General features: G+C 43.8%; 1 protein-coding gene across 7 annotated transcripts in view; it reads right to left on the reverse strand.

The window, feature by feature from the left end:
* ppfia2 (PTPRF interacting protein alpha 2) overlaps positions 1 to 21,931 on the reverse strand; it is a 511,344-nt gene extending 489,413 nt beyond the window's left edge. For 4 of the 7 annotated variants that reach the window (XM_038781075.1, XM_038781073.1, XM_038781074.1 and 1 more), the window contains exon 1: positions 20,710 to 20,949. In XM_038781075.1, coding sequence (XP_038637003.1) covers positions 20,710 to 20,949 — 240 coding nt within the window. Of the gene's footprint in view, positions 1 to 20,709; positions 21,404 to 21,805 lie in introns of those variants that run through there. The other 3 variants (XM_038781076.1, XM_038781071.1, XM_038781072.1) reach the window with 2 other exon arrangements.
* Between the last annotated feature and the right edge of the window lie 547 nt (positions 21,932 to 22,478).

The raw sequence follows: 22,478 nt of genomic DNA on the forward strand, positions 1-22,478 counted from the left end.
AGAGCCTGTTGGAAGAAATAAAAGTGTGTTGGTGAAAAAGGAACAGAACGTTTGTCTCTTCATACCACAGCATCTAATACATCTAACAATTAGTGTAAATGAGAAGGGTTGAAAGATACAATTTTTCCAGGTCAAACCAAGGAGTGAGTGAAAAAAAAGGATATATGGCTGAACCCAGGATAAAGATGGCTGGATATGACTATCCTCACTTATTTTCTGAAAGGGAATCGTACGACCAATGGAGAAGTGCAATAGTTATGTGGACTAAGGTAACTGCTTTGGGACAGAGAAAACAAGGTATGGCATTGGCTCTTTCTTTACCATATGGCAGTAAAATTCGAAACAAAGTGCTTTCTGAGTTGGAATTGGAAGGGTTAGACTCAGAAGAAGGTCTGGCGATTTTATTACATTATATGGATAAGATTAATAAGAAAGATGACTTGTTAAGTGCGTATGAAGCATGGTAGGATTTTGATAAGTTCCGGAAAATGGAGGATTTATCCATGGAAGACTATATAATGGAATTTGGCAGACTATATAAAAGGCTGCAGAAACACTACCTGGAATTTCCACAGTCTGTGTTGACCTTTAAATTACTTGACTGTGCAAGAGTGAGCAACATGGGTAGACGCCTAATTTTGACAGGAGTTCAGTTTACGGATAAGGATACCTTATTCGAACAGATGACAAAAGCTTGATAAAAGTTTCTGGGGAAACATTCGATTCTGATGGCTCTGATGACACAAATAGGTCAGCCCACAATAAAGCAGAATATGGAAGATACACTACTAACAGGATGGTGAAATCGTATGGCTACGAACAGGCCTCAAGGCTATAAAAGGAGACCGAGACAAGGAAACTATGAAGACAGAAATCCAGTTAGACATACAATAGGAAAATGAACCCCAGAAATGCACGGGGCATGATGAATCGATGTTTTTGATGTGACTCTTAATACCATTATGCTTTCAACTATCCAACTCGTTATGATAGTGTTTGAAGCGACACATGACACGGAAGAGTCAGAAGAGTAAAACGATAGTGACCAGAAAGAAGGCATTGTCCTATTAACAAGCAGTTTTACACCGGGAATGAGGGCGTTGGTTGCAGAATCCTTCAACTGTGCTGTATTGGACAGTGGCTGCACATCTACTGTGTGTGGGATTGACTGGTTAAAATGTTATCTGGACTCCTTGAATGCTGAAAATCGTAACAAGGTTAAGGAATTTGAAAGTTCCACAAGTTTCAGGTTTGGGGATGATAATACTCTGAAATCGCTGAAAAGAGTGGTGATCCCTTGCAATATTGCTGGAGTGAATCATTTCATTAGCACAGATGTTCTATCAAGTGAGATACCTTTGCTTCTGAGCAGACTGTCGATGAAGAAAGCACACATGAAACTGAATATGGAACAGGATAAGGCAACAGTTTTTGGAAAGACGGTGGACTTACAATTTACACAGTCAGGACACTATTGTATTCCATTACTGACAAATAATATTTCATGTAGAGTGGTTAAGGATGTGTTAATGGCAGTTGAAAATGGGACTTTAGGTGATAAAAAGCTTGTTGTAGTAAAACTGCATCGGCAATTTGCACATCCATCTCCTCGGAGGCTGAAAGATTTATTAAAGGATGCAGGGGTAAGGGATGACAACTATACTAAACTGATAGAACAGGTTAGTGATCGCTGTGAAGTTTGTAGGAAGTACAGAAGGACACCAGCACGACCGATTGTAACCCTACCTTTGGCCAGGAGTTTTAACGACATTGTGGCCATGGACCTTACGATCTGGGATAAAGCAAATAATATATTTATTTTGCATTTTGTAGATTTAGCAACCAGGTTTAGTCAATCAACGATTGCATGAAGTAAAGAAAAGAGAGTAATTCTGGATCAAATCCTGGAAAAATGGATCGGGACAGGAATGAGTCCACCGGCAAAATTCCTCATGGAGAATGGGGGAGAATTTGCTGATGATCAGTTTCAGGATATGTGTGAAAACATGAATATCAGAGTTATGAACACGGCTGCAGAAAGCCCATTTAATAATGGTGTCTGCAAAAGAAATCATGCTGTCATCGATGACATGATTCGGAAAGTTTTGGCAGATCGACCAAACTGCAGGCTCAATTCAGCTTTAGCATGGGCGGTACATGCAAATAATTAATTGCAGATAGTTGGGGGCTATAGTCCTTATCAATTAGTGTTTGGTAGAAATCCTAAAATTCCGTCCATTTTGGATGACCAGCCTCCAGCTTAGGAGGGGGACTACAATTAGTTCTGGTTTTGCTGAACATTTAAATGCATTACACAGCAGTAGAAAAGCTTTTTTGGAAGCAGAAGTCTCTGAAAGAATTCGCAGAGCTTTAACACATAATGTATGGCCATCAGATGCCGTTTTTCAGCAAGGAGACATGGTATACTATAAGAGACACAATTCTAATGAATGGAAAGGCCCAGGGAAGTTCATAGGCATAGATGGCAAAACAATTACTTTGCAACATGGTAATCAAACTGTTAGGGTACATTCATCAAGGATAATGGGTACCGATTACAAATTTTCAAATTTATACAGAGCAGACGACATGACGAGAAACCAGAGTCATCTGGTACGCACGTGTTACAGAACTATGAGGAACAGTTAACTGATATAGACAGGGTTTCTGTCGAGGAACACGACACTGCTGATAAATTAGAACAGGCCATTTTTCCGAAAGGGCAACTGCCAAAAGTTGGTACAAAAGTGACATACTTGCATGAAGTGTCTAGTCAATGGAAGGATGCAATTGTTATTAGTAGAGCAGGGAAGGCCACTGGAAAGTATAAACATTGGTTGAATGTACAGCATTCAGGGGAGAGAGTTAAAACAATGAATTGGGAAAACGAAGTTCAAAAATGGAGGGCACAGAAACGCAGTGCCAGTTCGGATAGTACATCAGATAGTGAACAGGTTCACAGGAAAAGGCCGAGAACTATTGAAAGGACATCCCACAACAGAAGGGAAAGATCAAGCAGTAGCAGTACAGAACGAGATACCAGGCGGAAGAGGGGACGTAGTTTATTAAGATCTCGGAACATGAGTAAGACTACGAATACTAATAGGAGTAGAAGCCCACATGCACGTGAGATTTTGGTGGCTTCAAATAATTAGATGAAAAAGTTATCAAAGGTGCTAAACAGCAAGAATTGCATAGTTGGAGTGATTTTTTTAATTTTTTAATTTAGAGTGCCCAATTCATTTTTTCCAATTAAGGGGCAATTTAGCGTGGCCAATTCACCTATCCTGCACTAGTTGGAGTGAATTTGGGGTATACACGGAAGTACCAGATAGGGGACAAAAAGTTCTATCCCAGAGATGGATTTGCACGGAAAAGGTTCTTCCGAATGGAACTTATAAGGCAAAGGCCAGATTTGTGGCAAGGGGATTTGAAGAAAACTTAGAAGATCATGATTCAAGGGTAGATTCACCTACAGCAGGAAAGGTTATTGTAAAGATTTTCTGGGCTCTATTAGCCACAAAGGCATGGGAATGCAAATCTATAGATATAAAAGCTACCTTTTTGCAGGGGCATCAGCTCCAAAGAGACATTTTTCACCGTCCTCCTAAAGAAGCAGCTAACACAGAAGGGGTACTCTGGAAGTTGAACAAATGTGTATATGGATTAAATGATGCATCTAGAGTGTGGTACTTTTCAGTAAGGTCAATTTTGTTAAAGTTAGGCTGTTGCCAGTTGAAAGCAGATCCTACAATGTTTTACTGGCACTATAAAGGAAATATTTCTGGCATCTTTATGATGCATGTCGATGATTTTTTTGTGGGGTGGGACATGTGATTTTGAAGCTATTGTAATCTCTAATTTGAGAAAATAATTCAGGGTTGGACGTCAGGCTTCCGGTGCATTTAAATATACTGGACTGGAAATCGGACAGACTACGTTAGGGGCAACTTTACGTCAGCAATCTTATTTGGAAAGCATCAGCCCAATAGCAATTAGTCGTGGCCAGGTTTCACAAAAAGACGCAATGGTTTCAAAGATAGAAAAAGAGCAACTGCGAAGTTTAATTGGGCAACTGAACTGGTTAGGTAGACAGACTAGAACGGACGTGAGTTTTGATGTCTTCGAGTTGAGTGCAAAAATGAATGATCCCAAAGTGGAAGACATAATAAGAGCAAGTAAAGCGTTGGCCAAACTAAAAATGCAGGAGTGTGTTTTGAAGTTCCCGGTTTTAGGTGACCTTAGGCACTTGAAACTCATAGTTTGTAGTGATGCGTCCTATGCAAATTTATGTGATGGGGTTTCAAGTGCAGGAGGTTTTATAATTTTCCTTTTGGGGAATAATGGTAAATGTTGCCCTCTTGTGTGGGAAACAAAGAAAATAAAGAGAGTGGTAAAAAGCACTTTGGCTGCTGAGACGTTAAGCCTTATGGAAGCGGTGGTTATGGCCTTTTATATAAGTCAGATATTGACAGAAATTTTGGGATTAGGGGATTTGGTAATATACCTATTGACTGTTACATTGACAATAAATCCCTGTGGGAAAATGTGCACTCTACAAAAAGTGTCAATGAAAAGAGGTTACGGATAGACATCGCAAGTTTGAAGCAGATGTTGGACAGAAGGGAAATAACAAAAATTAAATGGGTCGACAGTAGCTATCAACTGTCAGACTGTTTTACGAAAAGAGGGGCTAGTTCACAGAAACTTTTGGATATTGTTAATGAAGGGCGCCTGTTTCTGTGACTGTTTTTTCTTCACAAAAAAAACTGGAAAATAAAGGGTGGGAAATCACGTGTGTGTTTAAGTTTCTTGAAATTTTGTTTTCACCTAATTGTTTCTGTTTCTCCAAGGAAGGGGATACTGTTAAGTAATGGGTTAAGAGACATTGCAATTAATTGTCTAATTTATGTTAAGTGTCCAATAATTGACACTGATATGTAAAGGGGCTTTAGGTGGCCTCTGGGTCTGGTGATGTGTAGAGTTTTGTGCAGAGTCGGTTGGAAGAAATAAAAGTGTGTTGGTGAAAAAGGAACAGAACTTTTGTCTCTTCATACCACAGCATCTAATACGTCTAACATTAAAGATACTAGAAAAGAGTCCTGTTCTGTAAAGACAGGCAGAGCTGAGAAGAAGGCCAAGATGCCAGAAAGATATAGGAAGTGATTTTGAGGTTTGTGGGATTTTACTACAGATTGTGGAACATGAGTTGATATCACTACGGAAATTGAGAGCTGGATATCGGAGTTTCTCTAAAAGCAGTTCAGACAAAGGAAGCTTAAAGGTGGATGTGTAAAATCCTAGACTGGATTCGCTGTTAAAAGTGGAACGTAAGCTTTGTTTAAAAGTGCCTTTTGGAAATGCAATTTCAGAATGCAAACCACTATGGGAAAGCATGATTATGAGAGAAGATTTTAAAGCATGTTTTTGGGAGAGGAGTTTGGCAACTCTCACATGACAATCATCGGGCAGATTCTGAGGAGAAATTTACAAATATTCACTTCGGGTCCAGAGTGGAGAGTGTATTTGTCCACCTAGTGCTCAAAATGGATTTTGTGTTAATGAGACTATTGTAGTTTAAGATGTACTTTGTAATCCATGTTAATCTTTAAATATGTGTGTATTTGTTAAGTTAAGAGGAAAGTAAGAGTATCCAATTTTTCATGTTTAATCAATGTTTTTCCCCTTGTTATTAAAACTATTTACTCTGATCAACCACTTTTTTTTCATAAATTTAGAGTACCCAATTATGTTTTTTTTCCAGTTAAGGGGCAATTTATTGTGGTCAATCCACCTAACCTGCATATCTTTGGGTTGTGGGGGTGAAACCGACACAGACACGGGGTGAATGTGCAAACTCCACACGGAGACCCAGGGCCGAGATTCGAACTTGGGTCCTCAGCGCGATAGGCAGCCGTGCTAATCATTACGCCACGTGCCGCCGTCCCAACACTTTTTATAAACAGAAAGGAAAGTTACGGTCTTTTAAGCCAGGGTTCCATTCTGGAATCTTCATAGAATCGAAGAATCACAGAATAATACAGCACAAAAGAGGCCCTTCGACCCATCGAATCTGCACCGATGCATGAAAAACACCTGACCTGTCTACCTAATCCCATTTGCCAGCACTTAGCCCATAGCCTTGAATGTTATGACGTGTAAGGTACTCATCCAAGTACTTTTTAAAGAATGTGAGGCAACCCGCCTCTACCACCCTCCTACGCGGGGCATCCCAGACTATCTTCCTGTCCAGTTATAACACCATCTGGAATTGCAACAGAAATTACTCCATCCTACATGTTCATCATCTTACATAGATGGAAGGATACCAATAATGGAACGTAGTAAAACATTCCAAGACATTTCTCAAAGGATAGATTTGGTGGTTTTGAAATGGAGTTTGTGGCACGGGACAAGACTTTGGTCGTTTCAAAATTTAATTGGATGAAATCTCTGCTCATCCAGTAGTTTGACAAGTTAGAGAGAGTGGAGGGATTGAGCGCGTTGGTGGTGAGGGAGCGCTGTGTCTTCAGAAATTGCTGAGAGGCACCATGGGAATGAGAAAAGGCAAGGAGCCAAGGATAGATCTTGGGCAGACACCAGGGGTAATTATGTGGGGATGACTACAATTGGATAGATAATGGAACCAGGTGAGTGCAATCTCACCCAACTGAATGATTGTGGAGAGACGCTGGAGGATATTGTGAGCCACTGTGTCAAAGGCTTCAGATGTATGAAGGGGGGATTTATGACTTTGAAAATAACCATTTTGATACAGTGACGGGGGATTCAAAAAATGGCATTCCAGGAAAGATGGCTATGAATTTTTTCAGAGTTTGTGTCTCATGGACATGATGAGCTCAGAGAGGACATGAGTAGAGATAGGAGAGAAACTGGACAGAGGTACACATTCAGAGCTCGGGTGGGCAAAGCTTCAGAGGAGGTTTGGCATGAGCTAGGGTAAGGGAGAGATTTTTAAAAATTCTTTCACAGGATGCGGGCTGGCTGGGCCAGCATTTATTGTCCATCTCAAACTGCCCTTGAACTGAGTAGTGTGAAAGACCATTTCAGAGGGCGTTTAAGAGTCAACCACATTGCTGCCGGTCTGGAGTCACATGTAGGCCAGACGAGGTACAAACGGCAGATTTCCTTCCCTAAAGGACATTCGTGAACAGACGAGGTTTTATGACAATCAACAATGATTTAAACCATGGTCATCATTTGGACTTTTAATTCCAGATTTTATTAAATTCAAATTTCACTACCTGCTGTGGTGGGATTCGGACCCAAGTCCCCAGTGAACATCACTGACACAGGCAGTTGATCGAATGATCTTTATCTTTGCTCCTTGCTTTTCTGGTTGGAAGTTGGAGGGAGAGGAGACAGGGGAGAGGGGTGTAAAAAGACACTCTGTCGTACAGAAATGAAGCCACAGGTTGTCTTTGGATTCGAGGGTATTGCTGGAAAAGGGACTGAGTGTTGCAGAAGTTATGATCACGAGGAAGACCAGTAACCTTTGAAAATACACCACAAAATGTTATTATTTAAATAAAGAAATTTTACTGTAAAAGAGTACACAAACTATTAACTTAACACTATTCATAAACACTATTCTTTGTGCCTGAAAATCCCAATAGGGCACCCTCCCCCCCGTTTTCCTTTAATTTTCACTCAAGACCAACAGCATTACATACAAAACCCAAGTTTCATCAGCACAGTCTTCAACAAAAATGGCACACGTCTGCAGAATCTCCTCAACTCTGCTTGCAATAGACTTGATGGGCAGCATGGTGGAACATTAGCTAACACTCTTACCTCACAGTGCCAGGGACCCAAGTTCAATTCCGGCCTTGGGTGACTGTCTGTGTGGTGTTTGCACTTTCTCCCGTGTCTGCGTGGGTTTCCACCGGGTGCTCCGGTTTTCTCCGAAAGTCCAAAGAGGTGAAGGTTAGGTGGATTAACCATGATAAAATTGCCCATTAGTGTCCAGGAATGTGCAGTTCAGGCGGGGTTACAGGGATAGGGCAGTGGAGTGAGCCAAGGTACGTTGCTCTTTCAGTGGGTCAGTGCAGACCCGATGGGCCAAATGGCCTCCTTCTGCACTGTAGGGATTCTATAGTTCTATTCTATGGTAGCCCACTAATGTTACCTGCAAGTGACAGAAACAGCTGCGATGATCATTTGAGTTTGGATGTTTTGTGGTCTTTTACCTGGTTTCAACCAGTTTCTCCGCAACTCAGTTTCAATTTCCCCCGAAGTTTTGGTTTCCCATCTCAGTTTCAGTATTACCTTACCCAGAAGTCTAAAGGTTCAGTTTCCGTTTTAATTTCTTTTTTCAGTTTTCCTTTTCAGTTGGATCTATCTCAAAAAATACAAGTCTTGGAAACATGGATTCCATCACAATGGAAACTGAGGCACCTAAATTGAGTTGAAGAGTGTTGAGCATCTCAGTGGTTGCAATAATGTGTGCGGGGATTTTCCGCCCGTTCCCGTCAGCAGGATCTTCTAGTCCCATCAAGAGCAAACACCCACCATGGGTTTCCCGACAGTAGGAGGTGGATTCAGTGGGAAATCCCATTGTCAACAGAGGTACCAGAAGATCCCGCTGCCGCCAGCAGCGGGCCACCTCCTGCCAATGAGAAACATGCCAAGGTGGAATGAATGCAGAATCAAAAGCTAGATAGTTGGAATTTTGAAAGCATCATTTTAAGTGAATTGGAAAAGATTTATTTGGAGGGGTGAATACAGAAGGAAGTAGGGTTGGGAGGGAGAAGGGTGAATTGGGTAGAGTGCTTGACAAAAAAAGTGATCAGAGATAGACTCATCTCTAATTGATAGGGTGGGAGTACTGAGTCGACAAGAGATGGCAAGATCAAGTAGTGGCCAGGAATATGGATTGATATGGAAGATTTATATTGAGGGAGATGGAGATTAAAATCAGTGAGATATGGAGGGAAAAAAGCAATGAAGATATCTCGGTGAGTACATTTTTATGGTGGGTGTTAGAAAACTAGGATTTTAAACAAGTGATGAGAGGGATGATCAAAAGAGGAGTAGGCAGGCAGATTGAAGATGTAGAATTCTGAATGGACTACAGAAGATACAACATGGATGCCCCCTGATATAAAATGGACTCAGTCAATGTTCTTGATTGGTGGAGGTATGTTAAAGAACGATGTTGTGAGGCCCTGATCAGATAAACAGGCATCGGAGAGAAAAGGGGGTGTTGTGGAACCGCGGAGGCAAGAGTTACACGTCCGGATCTTCTTGGGAACAGAGGAGGATGCTGCCGGACCTCTGAGAACCTCGCCGTGAGTACGTGAGTACCATAAGAATTCCGTGTATTCTCGGTAGGAAAGAATAGGGGGACTGTCTACATATAAACATTCTCCAATCACACAGGGACGCTAGGTAAATTAATAATTGCGGTGAAAGAAGTTAAAAGGGTGTTCCTAGGCTCCCTGATAAACTCTTATATATGACAGACCGTTAATTAAAAAGGTGCAGAAGGACAGCTGGGACGTATCACATGCTTTGGAACTCCAGAGAGATTGGTTGACAAAACAAACTAAAGACAAGATCAAGAAAACAGGGGTACATTTGGTAAATCAATTGGCGGGACAAATAGAACAAGTAAATGTGGTAAAACAGAAGAAGACAGAACGAGAGACCAGAGCGAAATGTCAAACAAAAATCATAAATGAATTAGAGTATAAATTGCATGAGGGGGGAAGAATGGGGCCGTGTCCAGACACAACCTCCCTGCCCCTATATGATAGTATAGAACCAACTGCCCCAGTGAGGAGACTGAGGAGATGGTCGACGTGGCACCCGTGAGCCGAGGGGGTACCTTGGCAAACCCGACCACCAGTTAGAAACAATTCACCCCGGGAGAAAGACAACAGATTATGACCATCCTGGGAAAACTTCAGCCCCGAACCAGAATGTAAACTTTTGGACAGAACTCAATGCCATCTGGGTGGGTTACCAACTGCACTTAAGAGACATTCACCAACTAGTAAGGGCAAGAAGGTTGAGAAACAATGTAACTATGTAATAAACGGGTGTGGTGAATGTGATTCACACTATATATAGTTGCCAATATCACTCCATGTATATATGTTCGTTATCTACCCGTTGTAAGATCAATGCTGTATATAGTTGCCAATATAACTCCGTGAATATATGTTCACTATCCACTATTGTAAGTGCAGTTGCACTATCCGACCACCAGGGGGAGTCGCTCTGGGAGTACGCGAGAGTTTTTACTAGGCTCCTCCCTTGGCTCCGCCCAGGACTCCTCCCCCTCGGACCGATGTATAAAGATCAGTGCCTTAGAGCTAGCCTGCCAGTCATCTGGGGTTCAACGACGAATAGGCTGGCTCTGTTGTAAGTGTATTAAAGCCTCTGTTCAGATCCAACTACACGTGTTTGCTGAATTGATGGTTCCATCAACAGGGCCATCTGGAAGCTGCCTATTTCAACAAACATGGCAAGCCGCCTGGAGGCCAAAATACCTTATCTGCTGCAGAGAATAAGGAATGGACAGAACAAAAGGAAAGTCGGAGCTGATGCCCTGTGGCCCCCATTAAAAACAAAAGGGAAGGGAGAATTTATGTGTCTGCACTAGTGGGGTGCCAACAATGCTGGTGGACACAGGAGCATCAGTCGCCGTTACAAACCTCCCCCTCCCAAACAATATTTTTATAGGGCATTGAGGGCACCAGAATGACTGCTTACTTTTGTACAACGCAGGTGGTAGAGATTGACAACATATACATATCCATGAAATTTGATGTGAGTAAAAATAATGAAAGCATAATTTTGGGCAACGAGATCATGAGGAAATATGAAAATATAATTGAGTGTGAGAAAGGAAAATTGACCTGGCCAAAGCCGGATGGTAGTAAGGTAAGGTATGGCCAATAACACTGGCACTGTGGGGTTGGCCACCATAACCACCAGGGAATGGAGTGAAGAACTAGGCAGATACAGAACCTTTTGTGGGTCAGTAAGCAACGTTTGGGCAAAAATCAAATTAGACACCGGAAAAACCAGCATTGACCTGATTAAGATTCCCGGGCCAGAACATAAACCACACCGCCAATACCCGATCAAGACAGAAGCTAAAAAGGCAGTTGTGGATACAGTAGAAGGATTAGTAGAAAGGGGTATCCTGAGGGAAACCACCAGCACTACTAGGTAAGGCCACGCTAGAACCAGTGGAGTGGGGCCCAGAACAGGAGGAAGCGTATACCCAGTTAAAGTCTGAGTTAATGTCGGTCCCAGGATTGGGTTTATCAGACATGAGTAAAGACTTCTACATAGACAATAACAATGAGGACGGGTTCTATACAGCAGTGGTTACACAGGACCATGGAGATAGGAGAAGGCCCGTCGCCTATTACTCCACGGCAGAAGGACTGGTAGTCACTGGATTCTCCTGATGCATTGCTGCACTGGATTGCGCGGCCTGGGCTGTGAGAGTTAGTGCACCACTAGTTATGACAGGAAACATTATACTACACACGAAACATACCCTTGTAGAAATGTTGAACATCGGAAAGCTAAGATCCGTCTTGAATATGAGGCGGGCCAAGTGGGAGGCGGTCCTCCTCCCTCCAAGTAAGTTAGTAACAATTGTTACGGACATGGGGGAGAACCCAGCCAAGGGAATATTAACAGGGGAACCCCACAATTGTGGGGATGTAGACATGAATTTAGAGGAAGACAGGATTAAGGATACTCCTCTGGCAACAGCAGAAGAAACATTCTATGTAGATGGGTCAAGTGAGTATGTCGATAGGCGGCCCTGAATGAATGGGCTGGGCGGTACTGAATGGAGCATTGGAGACAGTGGAATCAGGACGAATTGATGGAGGCCTGTTGGCCCAAGTGGCAGAACTAGTGGCGCTCACCAAAGCACTAGAGTTATCAGAGAACAAGACAGTGAACATTTATACAGACAGTAGGTACACTATTGGAACGTACATGACTACGTGACTGCTTTGGGTAGGGGGGATTTATTACAACAGGAGGTAATCCTATAAGTTGAGAATAGAAGCCCTCTTAGATGCTAGTAACAAACCCCAACAGGTAGCAGTGATTAGAATTAAGGCACATCAGAGGGAACCGGGCCGGAACAGCTTGAACTGGATAAATCACCAGGGGAATCAAGCCACAGACCTAGTGGCAAAAGGCGTTAGAACAGAATGAGGTTGAAGAAGCACCGATGCCCTTGTGGACCATACAGCGAAAGTGATAAGTATCAAAGAACTCCATGAGGACACCCCCGACGGTGAAAGAGGTACATGGGAAAAGCAAGGCGCGAAGATGGAGTTTGGTGAAAGGATAATCGGGTAATGGCCCCCAAATGTATTCAACATACATTATTGGAGCTCCACCATGGGCTTGGACACTCAGGCAGGGAAGCCATGATAAGGAGCCTGGAAGGGAGTGGTGGTGGAAAGGAATGGGACGAGATGTTGCACAATACTGTCATCCGTGCATCACCTGTGCCCAGCATAATCCAGGGAGACCCATAAAAGTCAGAATGGGACACCAACCCAGACCACGGGAACCATGGGAATACTTGAAGATACATTTTACAGGGCCTCTGCCACCATCACATGGCAAAGCATACTGTCTAGTGATTATCGATCAATTCACCCGATGGGTGGAGGCTTTCCCTACGCGGAATTGTACCGCCTTGACAGTCGCCAGAATCTTAGCTGAAGAATTCCCTGAAGGGGAGTGCCTATTCAAATAGACTCAGACCAGGGTACCCATTTTACTGGAAGTGTTATACGAACGGTGTGCCGATTAATGGGAATAAAGCAGAAATTCCACATTCCCTACCATCCCCAAAGCTCAGGAATGGTGGAGTGGATGAATCGAACTCTTAAAAATGTGCTAGCAAAGGCAATACAGATGTCAGGAAAACCCTGGACCGAAGTATTGCCTATTATCTTAATGAAACTGCGGGCCACGGGAAACCGAACCACAGGCTTAACCCCTTATGAACTAATGACAGGAAGAGTGATGCAATTACCAGAAGGCATTATAACAGGCGGGGCCGATGTGGGTCCCCTAAAAGACAGATTAAAACGGTACGTTCTGGAAATGAGTACACAACTCAAAACGATGCGGCAGAACATTTGTGACAATCAAGAAAATAAGGACCGGGCACAAGAGCTCACGATGGCAGCTTACGTTCCCCCGGCGGGTAGTAAGGTCATGGTAAAAACCCTGCCCAGTAAACCAGGGTTCGCTCCAAAATGGAGCGGGCCTTGCGAGATTATAATTAGTGGAGACACCTGTGCCTGCCTGGACATAAGGGGAAAAGGAGTGTGGAAACATTGGACACAATTAAAATTATATGAGGAAAAGACAACCTCATAGGGCTTTTCTCATTCATACCAGCTATGCGCAAATGAAAGGTTGGACACGGTTGCTCATGTCTAAATCAGATTACCAAGCTACGAAGCAATTGATGATGAACTGATGCTTGCTTTTGTATTTATCTTCCAGATCGTTCAATTTATGATTATGTAATTTGTATCTATCGGGTTCCCTGTATTGTGCTCGTTGCTTAGCTTAGGGATAAGCTAAGGGAGTGAATAGAGATAAGGATGGGAAGCAAGATGATGTGCTTCTCTAGTCTTCTAAGGAATGTAGTCACATTAATATGTATTGTCACGGGTGTAAGGGTGATGGGATTGGAAGACAATCTTTTTTATACGATTGTACGGAAAGCAGTCTGTGTGTTACACGTTGGCCAAGTCTGTGCAGGCCTTGTTTGTGGCCACCCCGAGTTGGACCCCCCTCCAACTATGCATTGCAGACACGTCAGATAGACCCTGTATGGGACGGACAGGCAGCTAGTAGGAACATATAAGGAAGATGCGTGGAACGAATAAACTCCGCGCATCCCACTTGCCAGGGAATACAGGGAATTGGAAGGACAAGATGTTCAGAGAAGACAGAGTATGCCCTATGTTTTACGAGACAGGGATGGGGAACATGGATCATGCATTCACTGATAATAGTTGCTGTTATGTGTTTGCTTTTTGCTGTCTTATAAGCATAGTAAAGCTATGCTGTGCTCAGCTAATGGGACAGGCTCTACCCGTTGTGCCCGTGCAGAACAAGGACGACTACGATAAATTCCTCCCACAAAGAGACCACTCCCCGCCGACGTGCCTATCCCCTGTATCAACGACCATGATGTCCCCGACGGGGAACTATCGAGCTGGATGTGAAGATGTGCTCAGCTTGGGACATCGTGATGTCCAAGGACGAGCAGGGGGGTCTGAAGATGTAGAATTCCGAATGGACTACAGAAGAAACAACATGGATGCCGCCTGATATAAAATGGGCTTGGTCAATGTTCTTCACCCCATGTTATTATCAGTGTCTGCTGCTGAAGTAAAGCTTTGTGCAAAACAAGTGATCCACAAGCTGCATCCGGAGAGACAATTAGCCATTGGCAATCTTGCCCAATGTCGGTATTCATAGCTACTTCTAACTGACAAAGGGCCCCAAACTAAGGAACTAGCAAGGAATGAGGAACGACTTGTTCAACGTGGCTGTATGTAACTGTTATCAACGTAATGAACTCATCGGGTAAAGCAAACGGCCAATTATGAAAAATGAAATGAAAATCGCTCATTGTCACGAGTAGGCTTCAATGAAGTTACTGTGAAAAGGCCATAGTCGCCACATTCCGGCACCTGTTCGGGGAGGCTGGTACGGGAATTGAACTGTGCTGCTGGCCTGGCTTGGTCTGTTTTAAAAGCCAGCGATTTAGCCCAGTGTGCTAAACCAGCCCCTGAGGTAATAGGAGCTAACTTGTAGCCATTTATGGCACTGAAGATGCATGTTATGAATTTGTGACGTGAACAGAATTGATTGGGTTTATGTAAATGTGAATACAAACTAATTCCGCTTTCCTGCTGTATATTAACTTAGTGCGACCCCAGCTCAGGGGAGAAAAGGTGCTGCAGACCATGGGGGTCAAAGGCCTTTCTCCCAGAATTCTGAAAATTAATAAATCGCTTCTTTTCTCACTCAAAGGTCTATTCGTGAATATTTTCACCTACACAGACCAAGTTGTAATTTTAGGGTAAAAAACCAGTCACTGGAACGACCTAGGCAGGGCAATTGTTGATGGGTTTGGCACAAGGGCAACTTCATTTCGGGGAAGATACCACAACTTCTCAGCCAAATGTCTGCCAAGGCAATGATCTTGCTGAAATCATTTCATATATTGGCCTCTTTAGTAGTCCCAGAGGAGTCCGGTAATTCCCAGCCAGGACTGCACACAACAAAACGGCTCCTACCGAGGGCAGTTTTTACGTTCCAAGTCCAAAATCCTGCTGATGGGTTCCTGCCCCTCAACAGGGAAGCGTGTACTCCACGAGGCATGGGGAAATTAAATGGAACATCCACGTTGGTCTTATGAGGGCTATAACATCCCCCCCCCCCCCCCCCCCAAACCCCCTCCTCCTTCCCAAAGCCCATTGGCTCTTCTGCGGAATGTGGAGCAGAAGGGCACCTGCTCTTCTTTGCCCATGGCTGCGCTTTCAGCTGTGGGGCCAGGCCGCGGAGGCCCGTAGAGTGTCAGGGAATGCCGTTCTCTGGATGACCACCCAGGGGGTACTACTACTGATGGCTGATCCCCAACCATATCGCCGTCGGGAATTGCTGATGCCTGAGTCTCCATGAACGAGTCGGAATTGATGATCACCATCTTGGTATTGGGACCCTCAGAGGGTAACACCCACAGCCCCAATCGGTTGAAGTGATGAGACTGGAAGCTGGTTCTTCCATAGGTGCCAATCCCCTATATCGGAGGTGATCCAGGTGCTTCCATATTCTATTCTCTCCGCCGTGGCCAATATCCTGGATGTGAATCCAATGGTTGCTCTCTTCTGCCAGCCAAGGAGTGGGACAACACCATGCCAATGCCATATGGTGAGGCATCACATGTTGCCAAGAGAGGATTGGAGGGGGTCATAATGCGTCAGCAAACCAGACAACGTTAGTTATTTTTTTACTCAAGAAAAAGCTTCCTCTTGAGGCGTCCTCCATGCCCATTCTTGGTGCTTCTTCATCAAGGCATGTGGAGGGGCGAGTATGGTAGCTAGACCCGGAATGAATTTCCCATAGTAGTTTACAAGACAAGAGATGACCGCAACTCAAGTAGCTAGCACCTCCTCCTCCACCGGATGCAATCCATCCTGGTCCATGCAATGCCCCAAGAAGTAGGTGACTTTGGAATACACACTTCCCCTCCTGAGGTGGATGTCTGACTCACAAAACCGGCAGAGGACTTTGCGCACTTTCCAGGGCTCCAGTAACAAAGATGTTATCTAAGTGGACTTCCACACGCGGGGGTCCTTCTAGCATATTCTCCATTCGGAGAATTCGTTTTTACGTAGAAATCGGGGACGGCACCGTTTTCCGGATGCTCCGCCCCTTCAAAAACAGCATAATAAGTTTTAAGGAATGAAGAACTAATTGAAAGCAATAAACTATATACCACTACCTTTCCATCCTAGCTTCAACGTGTTCTGCTGGCCTTTCTTCTGGTTCTTCTTCAGCTTTATTCAATTCTTCAAGGATCCAAGATGTCTCAGGGGATCCCATGGTTCTCATTGTATCTGTGTTCGTTACCGGTGTTGGGGTTGCGATGGCTGCCATCAGCAATGTGCAGAACTTTCCCCTGGTAGCCATCTACTGATGCTTCGCAGGATTAAGATGCATAGAAGAGGCTAACAAAATCCGTACTGATTTGCATTATCTTTCTGCAGTGATCGTACACCTGTTGAAAACTGATGGAGTAGTCCTTGTTCTTGATATAAGTTGTTGGTTAACTTTGCGATGATGCCCGAGACCTGAGGGAAGTCAGTCACTGCTGAAAATTTCAGATTTCTCTAATTTTCGCTGTTGATGTCCTTTACAACAGTGGTTTTCTCTGGAAGGAGGATATTGTTTGATGCAACTTTGAACTGTGGACTAAAAGATATTGATAACATCCCCTACAGACGCCTGGAAGTTACTTTGATAACCAACAGCGAAGCTTAACCCTCTGGTCTATTTCACTTCTGTGGGCATTACAAGTCAGTAACAGGCTGCCTTTGTACCTACCCCTACATCGCTCTCCAAAATTATCCAAAAAGGTGACTCTTGACCTTGTAGGCTGGATAAGGCCTTCTATTAGCAGCCTCCTGACCAGCTCTATTTCAATAGGCCTACCTGCTGCTTGCCATAGTTCTTCAGGCTGCTGCTCATTTTCCTCCAAATATTCACTGCAAAAATAGCGCCTATGAGAAGTAAGTGCTTAATGAAGGTGGATAAGAAGAAAAGTAAAATCAGAAAGAAGTTAAGTGAACACTCAAAAAGCAGCCTTTGTGCCTCCAGGCGACTACAGTGTTCCTTTAAATTCAGCTTGCAATCTTGTCAGTCAGTTTGTGAAACCAATTCCACAAGCTTTGTACTTAGCAAATTTACCTCTGGGCAGATCATTATAGTTAAAAAGTGCTAGGTATCAATTAATGTCACCAGACCTCAACTGTGATTTATAAATTAGACACCTGTACTTCTGGTGGGAACATTTCCTACCTGAGTTAAATGGTTAAAATGCTAGTCAATGAGTTTCTGACTGGAACACTAATTTTCCCGATTTCAAGCATTCAATTGTCATGTTCCCCCTAGCAAGTTAAGTATGGTATAGATTTTAGATTTTTTAAAGACATTTTTAGATGTGGGCAATGTCATTTCCTACAATGGCAATATTGATCAAGAAGTTACTAACTTCATCTAGAAAGCAAGTGCATTTCTTTGATTTCTCAAAAAGGGGCTAATAGATCAACAAGACATAAAATTATTCACAATCATAGAACTATCACTGCATTTTGTTTGTGTAACTATAAGTCCTGACTCCACCACAGAAAGCTTCTCAAACATCTTGATATATTCCACAATGCTAACTCTAGAAAATCATCCAATCTTAAACATCAAATAGCAGAATGAAGTAACAAAAAATCTATTATGAACTCTGACGTGATGGTGAGAAAGCTACAACTGTCCTGGAGGAGCCATGTGTTGAAAATGGGTAAGAATCAGTTCTCCTTGGCACACTCAAGGAAGCTAAATTTAAGAAAGGAAGTCAGCACAAATAGTTTGGGAACACACTCAACAAAATATGTTCAACTGTGCTGTAGATTGAGAATGCACTATCATGGACAGTCACACTGGTGTACTGCCACTTACACACTTCAAAAGCCCAGAGGTGGCAACCTTTCATTCTCAGAATGTGGGCATTACTGGCAATGTCAGCATTATGTTCCGTTCCTAGTTACCTGAGAAGTTGCCGGTGGGCTACCTACTTCAACCATTGTTGGCAGGGACTTACTAAATTAAAGTGCACAAGTATCAGCCTTGAAGACCTCTTCTCTGCACATATTTATAATGGGGAAGTTTAAATATGATGTAAACATTCCATCAAAATCTAGGTTACAACTGGCAAGGCAATCAGCATGAACATTAATAATCCACACTACAGTGCAGAACATACAGTGCAGAAGGAGGCCATTCAGCCCATCGTGTCTGCACTGACCTACTTAAGCCCTCACTTCCACCCTATCCCCTGAACCCAATAACCCCTTCTAACCTTTTTGGACACTAAGGGGAAATTTATCATGGCCAATCCAGCTAACTTGCACGTCTTTGGACTGTGGGAGGAAACCGGAACACTCGAAGGAAATCCACGCACACACGGGGAGAATGTGCAGACTCCGCACAGACTCTGACCCAGCAGGGAATCGAATCTGGGACCCTGGCACTGTGAAGCAACAGTGTTAACCACTATGCAACCATGCTGTATAAACACCTTCTCCATGTCCAATATATCTAGGCCTTTCAGTAGTCTGTAAATTTGAATGAGATCCCTCCTCATCCTTTTCTAAACTCCATCGAGTACAGACCCAGAGCCCTCAACCGCTCCTCACATGACAAGCTCTTTATTCCCTGGATCATTTTGTGGACATCCTCCAAGACTAGCACATCCTTCCTTAGAAGCGGGGCCGAAAACTGCTCACAATATTCCAATGGGGCTTCACCAGCGTCTTATACAGCCTCAGCAGTACATTCCCGCTCTTGTATTCTAGCCCTCTAGAAATGAATGTATTCTAGCTCTCTTGAAATGAATGCTAACATATTGCATTTGTCTTCCTATCTACCAACTGAACCTACATGTTAACCTGATGATAATACTGAACAAGGACTCCCAAGTCACTTTGCGTTTGAATTTCAGAAGCATTTCCCCATTTAGAAAATGGTCTGTGCTTCTATTCTTCCTACCAAAGTGCATAACCTCACACTTTTCCACATTTTATTCCATTTTATTCCACTATAGTTTCAAAAGTGGACATATGACCCACTAAATACAAATTAAATTTTAAAAGGCGCGCTATGGCTCATATGGCTCACAACAGCATGCTATACTGAAATACAATCATGCTTCAGGCAATCCTTATTTTATGCAATGCAGTTTCAATACATTAGCACTGGTAAAAGACCATGGGTATAAACTAAATAAAATTGTCTTTTTTGGTGTTATTTAATAATACATCTCAATTATTTCAGATGTAATTCTTCTCTAAATTCGAAATTACAGTTGTACATCTTTCCAAATTGATTCTCCTCTTCAGAAAGTCTCATGCCAATTAAATGTACACTCTGGACACTAACATAGTTTGCTGTTAAGTTCTAGAATTCAATAAAACATTCATGATTGGGTTTATTTTCTTAATAATTTGAGATACTTCAAAATAAGATCCTATGTGAAATATCTGTATCAGTGCTTCAAATCTTTAGTGTGTTTCAGTGTGATTTCAACTTTGACTACCTTCCTTCTGAATGCGTCTTCATTTTTCACAAGATTTTAGTTAAAACAATGCCAAAACAATCACAAGTATAATAGATGTTGTGTGTCTATTACTTTTGCAAAGAACTACCATGAAACAATTGCATGAGAATTCTACAAAATTGCAGGAACTTTTAATTCAGTCCACTATTTTATCATGACATGATTCATACAATAGGTAAGCATTAAAAAGTGAAAACTTGGTCAGTGTTTAAGTTAACATTTCGAACTGTTTAATTGTTTATGGCTGCACAGTATATTTTCACGACTACATATTATGGACTTTGAGAATAATTTCATATTTATCAAACAAAATATCACAATTTAATTATTTATCTAATGGTAAGTTATGGACCAAATAAATATTGGAGTTGTACGCTGTGTTTTCAAACGGCAAAAACAGTTTGCCTATGAAAAGAAAAATCAGTGAACCAGACGAGAGACTAGATCTATAAATAGAATGCAGTTTAAAATTAATAGATTGGCCATCTTTTCTTCATCCCCCTTTAAACCATTGCATATAGTAACATACACCTGCCAAATTGTACCTCATTGGCAAATTCAATGGGTACTGCACAGCAACACCTCATGCACCGACTTCAAAAAACCTAATGCAAACATCTAGATCCACCTGGTGGTAAAAGTCATGACATAAGAATCTTTACGCAAAATCAAGAAGCGGAAAGATGGCTCCACAGTTGCAGTGATGGACATTGCTTGTCAGTTACTGGAGATGTATTTTTTTTTAAGCATCGCTTTCAAAAGTCGGAGGTGCCTACCTGGGGCAGCGCAGAGTTAAGCTGGCGTTGCAGAGAGTCCCTGTCGTAGATGACATCCTGGAGTTTGCCCTGTGCCAGCGCCAAGCTCTCCTGGGTCTCCCGCAGGGTGTCGAGCAGCCGGTCGCGTTCGTCCAGCATGTTGACCATCAGCTGCTCGAAATTGGAGTCCTCCGAGCTGCTCTGGGAGCCCCTCTGGCTGAGGGTGTCCTCGCTGATGGTGGGCATCACCTCACACATCATGGTGGGGCCGAGTCCGAGCCTCGCCGGGCTGGCGGCCGGGCCGGGGGAAGCTTCCAGCCGAAAACAAACAGAATCAAACCAAATCAGGACCCAGGGGCCACACACATGCAAACATACACACGCCAAAGGGTACACAGTTCAGCTCGCCATTCCTCCTCCGTCCAAGTGGCATCCTAACAGCGCCGGCACTTCCCCGTCGCTTGATGCCCCCACCCCCCTTTGTACGATCATTTATTTATTTATTTTTAACTCTCTCGGTCCTTTCCCTTTTCAGAAATGACAACCGCAGCGGACCCGCTGCTGTCGTCTGGCTCCTGCGCATTTCCCCGCTCACATTCTCTCCGGGGCGGTTATTTTCCGTTTCTTTTTAAAAAAATTGAAAGCCAGGGTCGCGCGGCGCTGCCGGTAACGGTGGCGGGGACGGAGGCGCCGCAGCGGCTCCAGCGATTGGTCCCTTCTTCCCTTTCTCCGCCCGCTTCAGTTATCGCGAAGAGACTGGGGAGGGGGGGGGGGGGGAGAGATCGATGTGGAATCACTTTGAGAGGGAGGTACAGAATAATCACTCGATAATGATTCTAATGTGTGTATATATATATATAGGTGGAGCGGTCTGACTGGAAGCGGGCAAGTTGCAGGCTGGAGCCGGGTGGCGCGCGCCGGGTGACGGGCACAGCGGCGCTCGAGCCCACAGCCACATCCCAAACAGGGGAGGGGGCTTCTGCAATCCTCATATAATCCCCCCCCCCCCCCCCCCCCATCGCGTCTGTGCACGTCTTTCTTTTTTAATTTAAAAAAAATCGAATCATTGACTCAGGCGGCTCTTTGGAACTGTGGAATGTATTGCATTTTTACTCACCTTACTCGGCAGGCATCCCGTTTATATACATACGCGCGCGCGCGTGTGTGTGTGTGTGGCCGAGCATGTGTGTATGTGTGTGTGTGTGCAACATGTGATGGTGAACCGTATGCACATTATACCCTCACCAATCTGGGCGGATGCAGAGTTTTATTCGGCATTACCTCATGCAACCCCCCCCCCCCCCCCCCCCCTCTCCCCCTCTCCCCCCGCCACAGTGGGAAGCTGTCAGCTCCCGAGCAGGTTGCAAACCTGCACTCCCACCCAGCTGTTCAGCCTCTCCCTTTCCTCTGCCAGCGGCGGCCAGCCGTGAGCCGGATTGGCTTTTATTTTCTGCTGGGGAATGTGTGACATGATTTTTTTTTGTTACTGCTGCTGCGAAAGAAAGCGTGTGCTGTCGGCGGGGGTGATGAAGGGGGCGGGGGGGGGGTGGTATTGTAATATACCGCCTTGGTTCTGCAGGGTTCAGATTTAACGAGAGGCAGGGAAAGCAAGGGGATGGGGGGGGGGGGGGGGGGCGCCACTCCCTGGATCACTACGGTGGAAAATCTGTAACATCCGTAAATATCACCGCTCTGTGAGCGCCCTCTAAAGCAGCTGCATGCCTTCTGAACAATGATGTCATTGTTAAGTATGGATCCCAAGTGTTGTGTGCATGCATTAGAATTCATCC

Source organism: Scyliorhinus canicula, chromosome 20 (genome assembly GCF_902713615.1).
Source record: "Scyliorhinus canicula chromosome 20, sScyCan1.1, whole genome shotgun sequence".
Classification (NCBI taxonomy): Eukaryota; Metazoa; Chordata; class Chondrichthyes; order Carcharhiniformes; family Scyliorhinidae; genus Scyliorhinus; species Scyliorhinus canicula.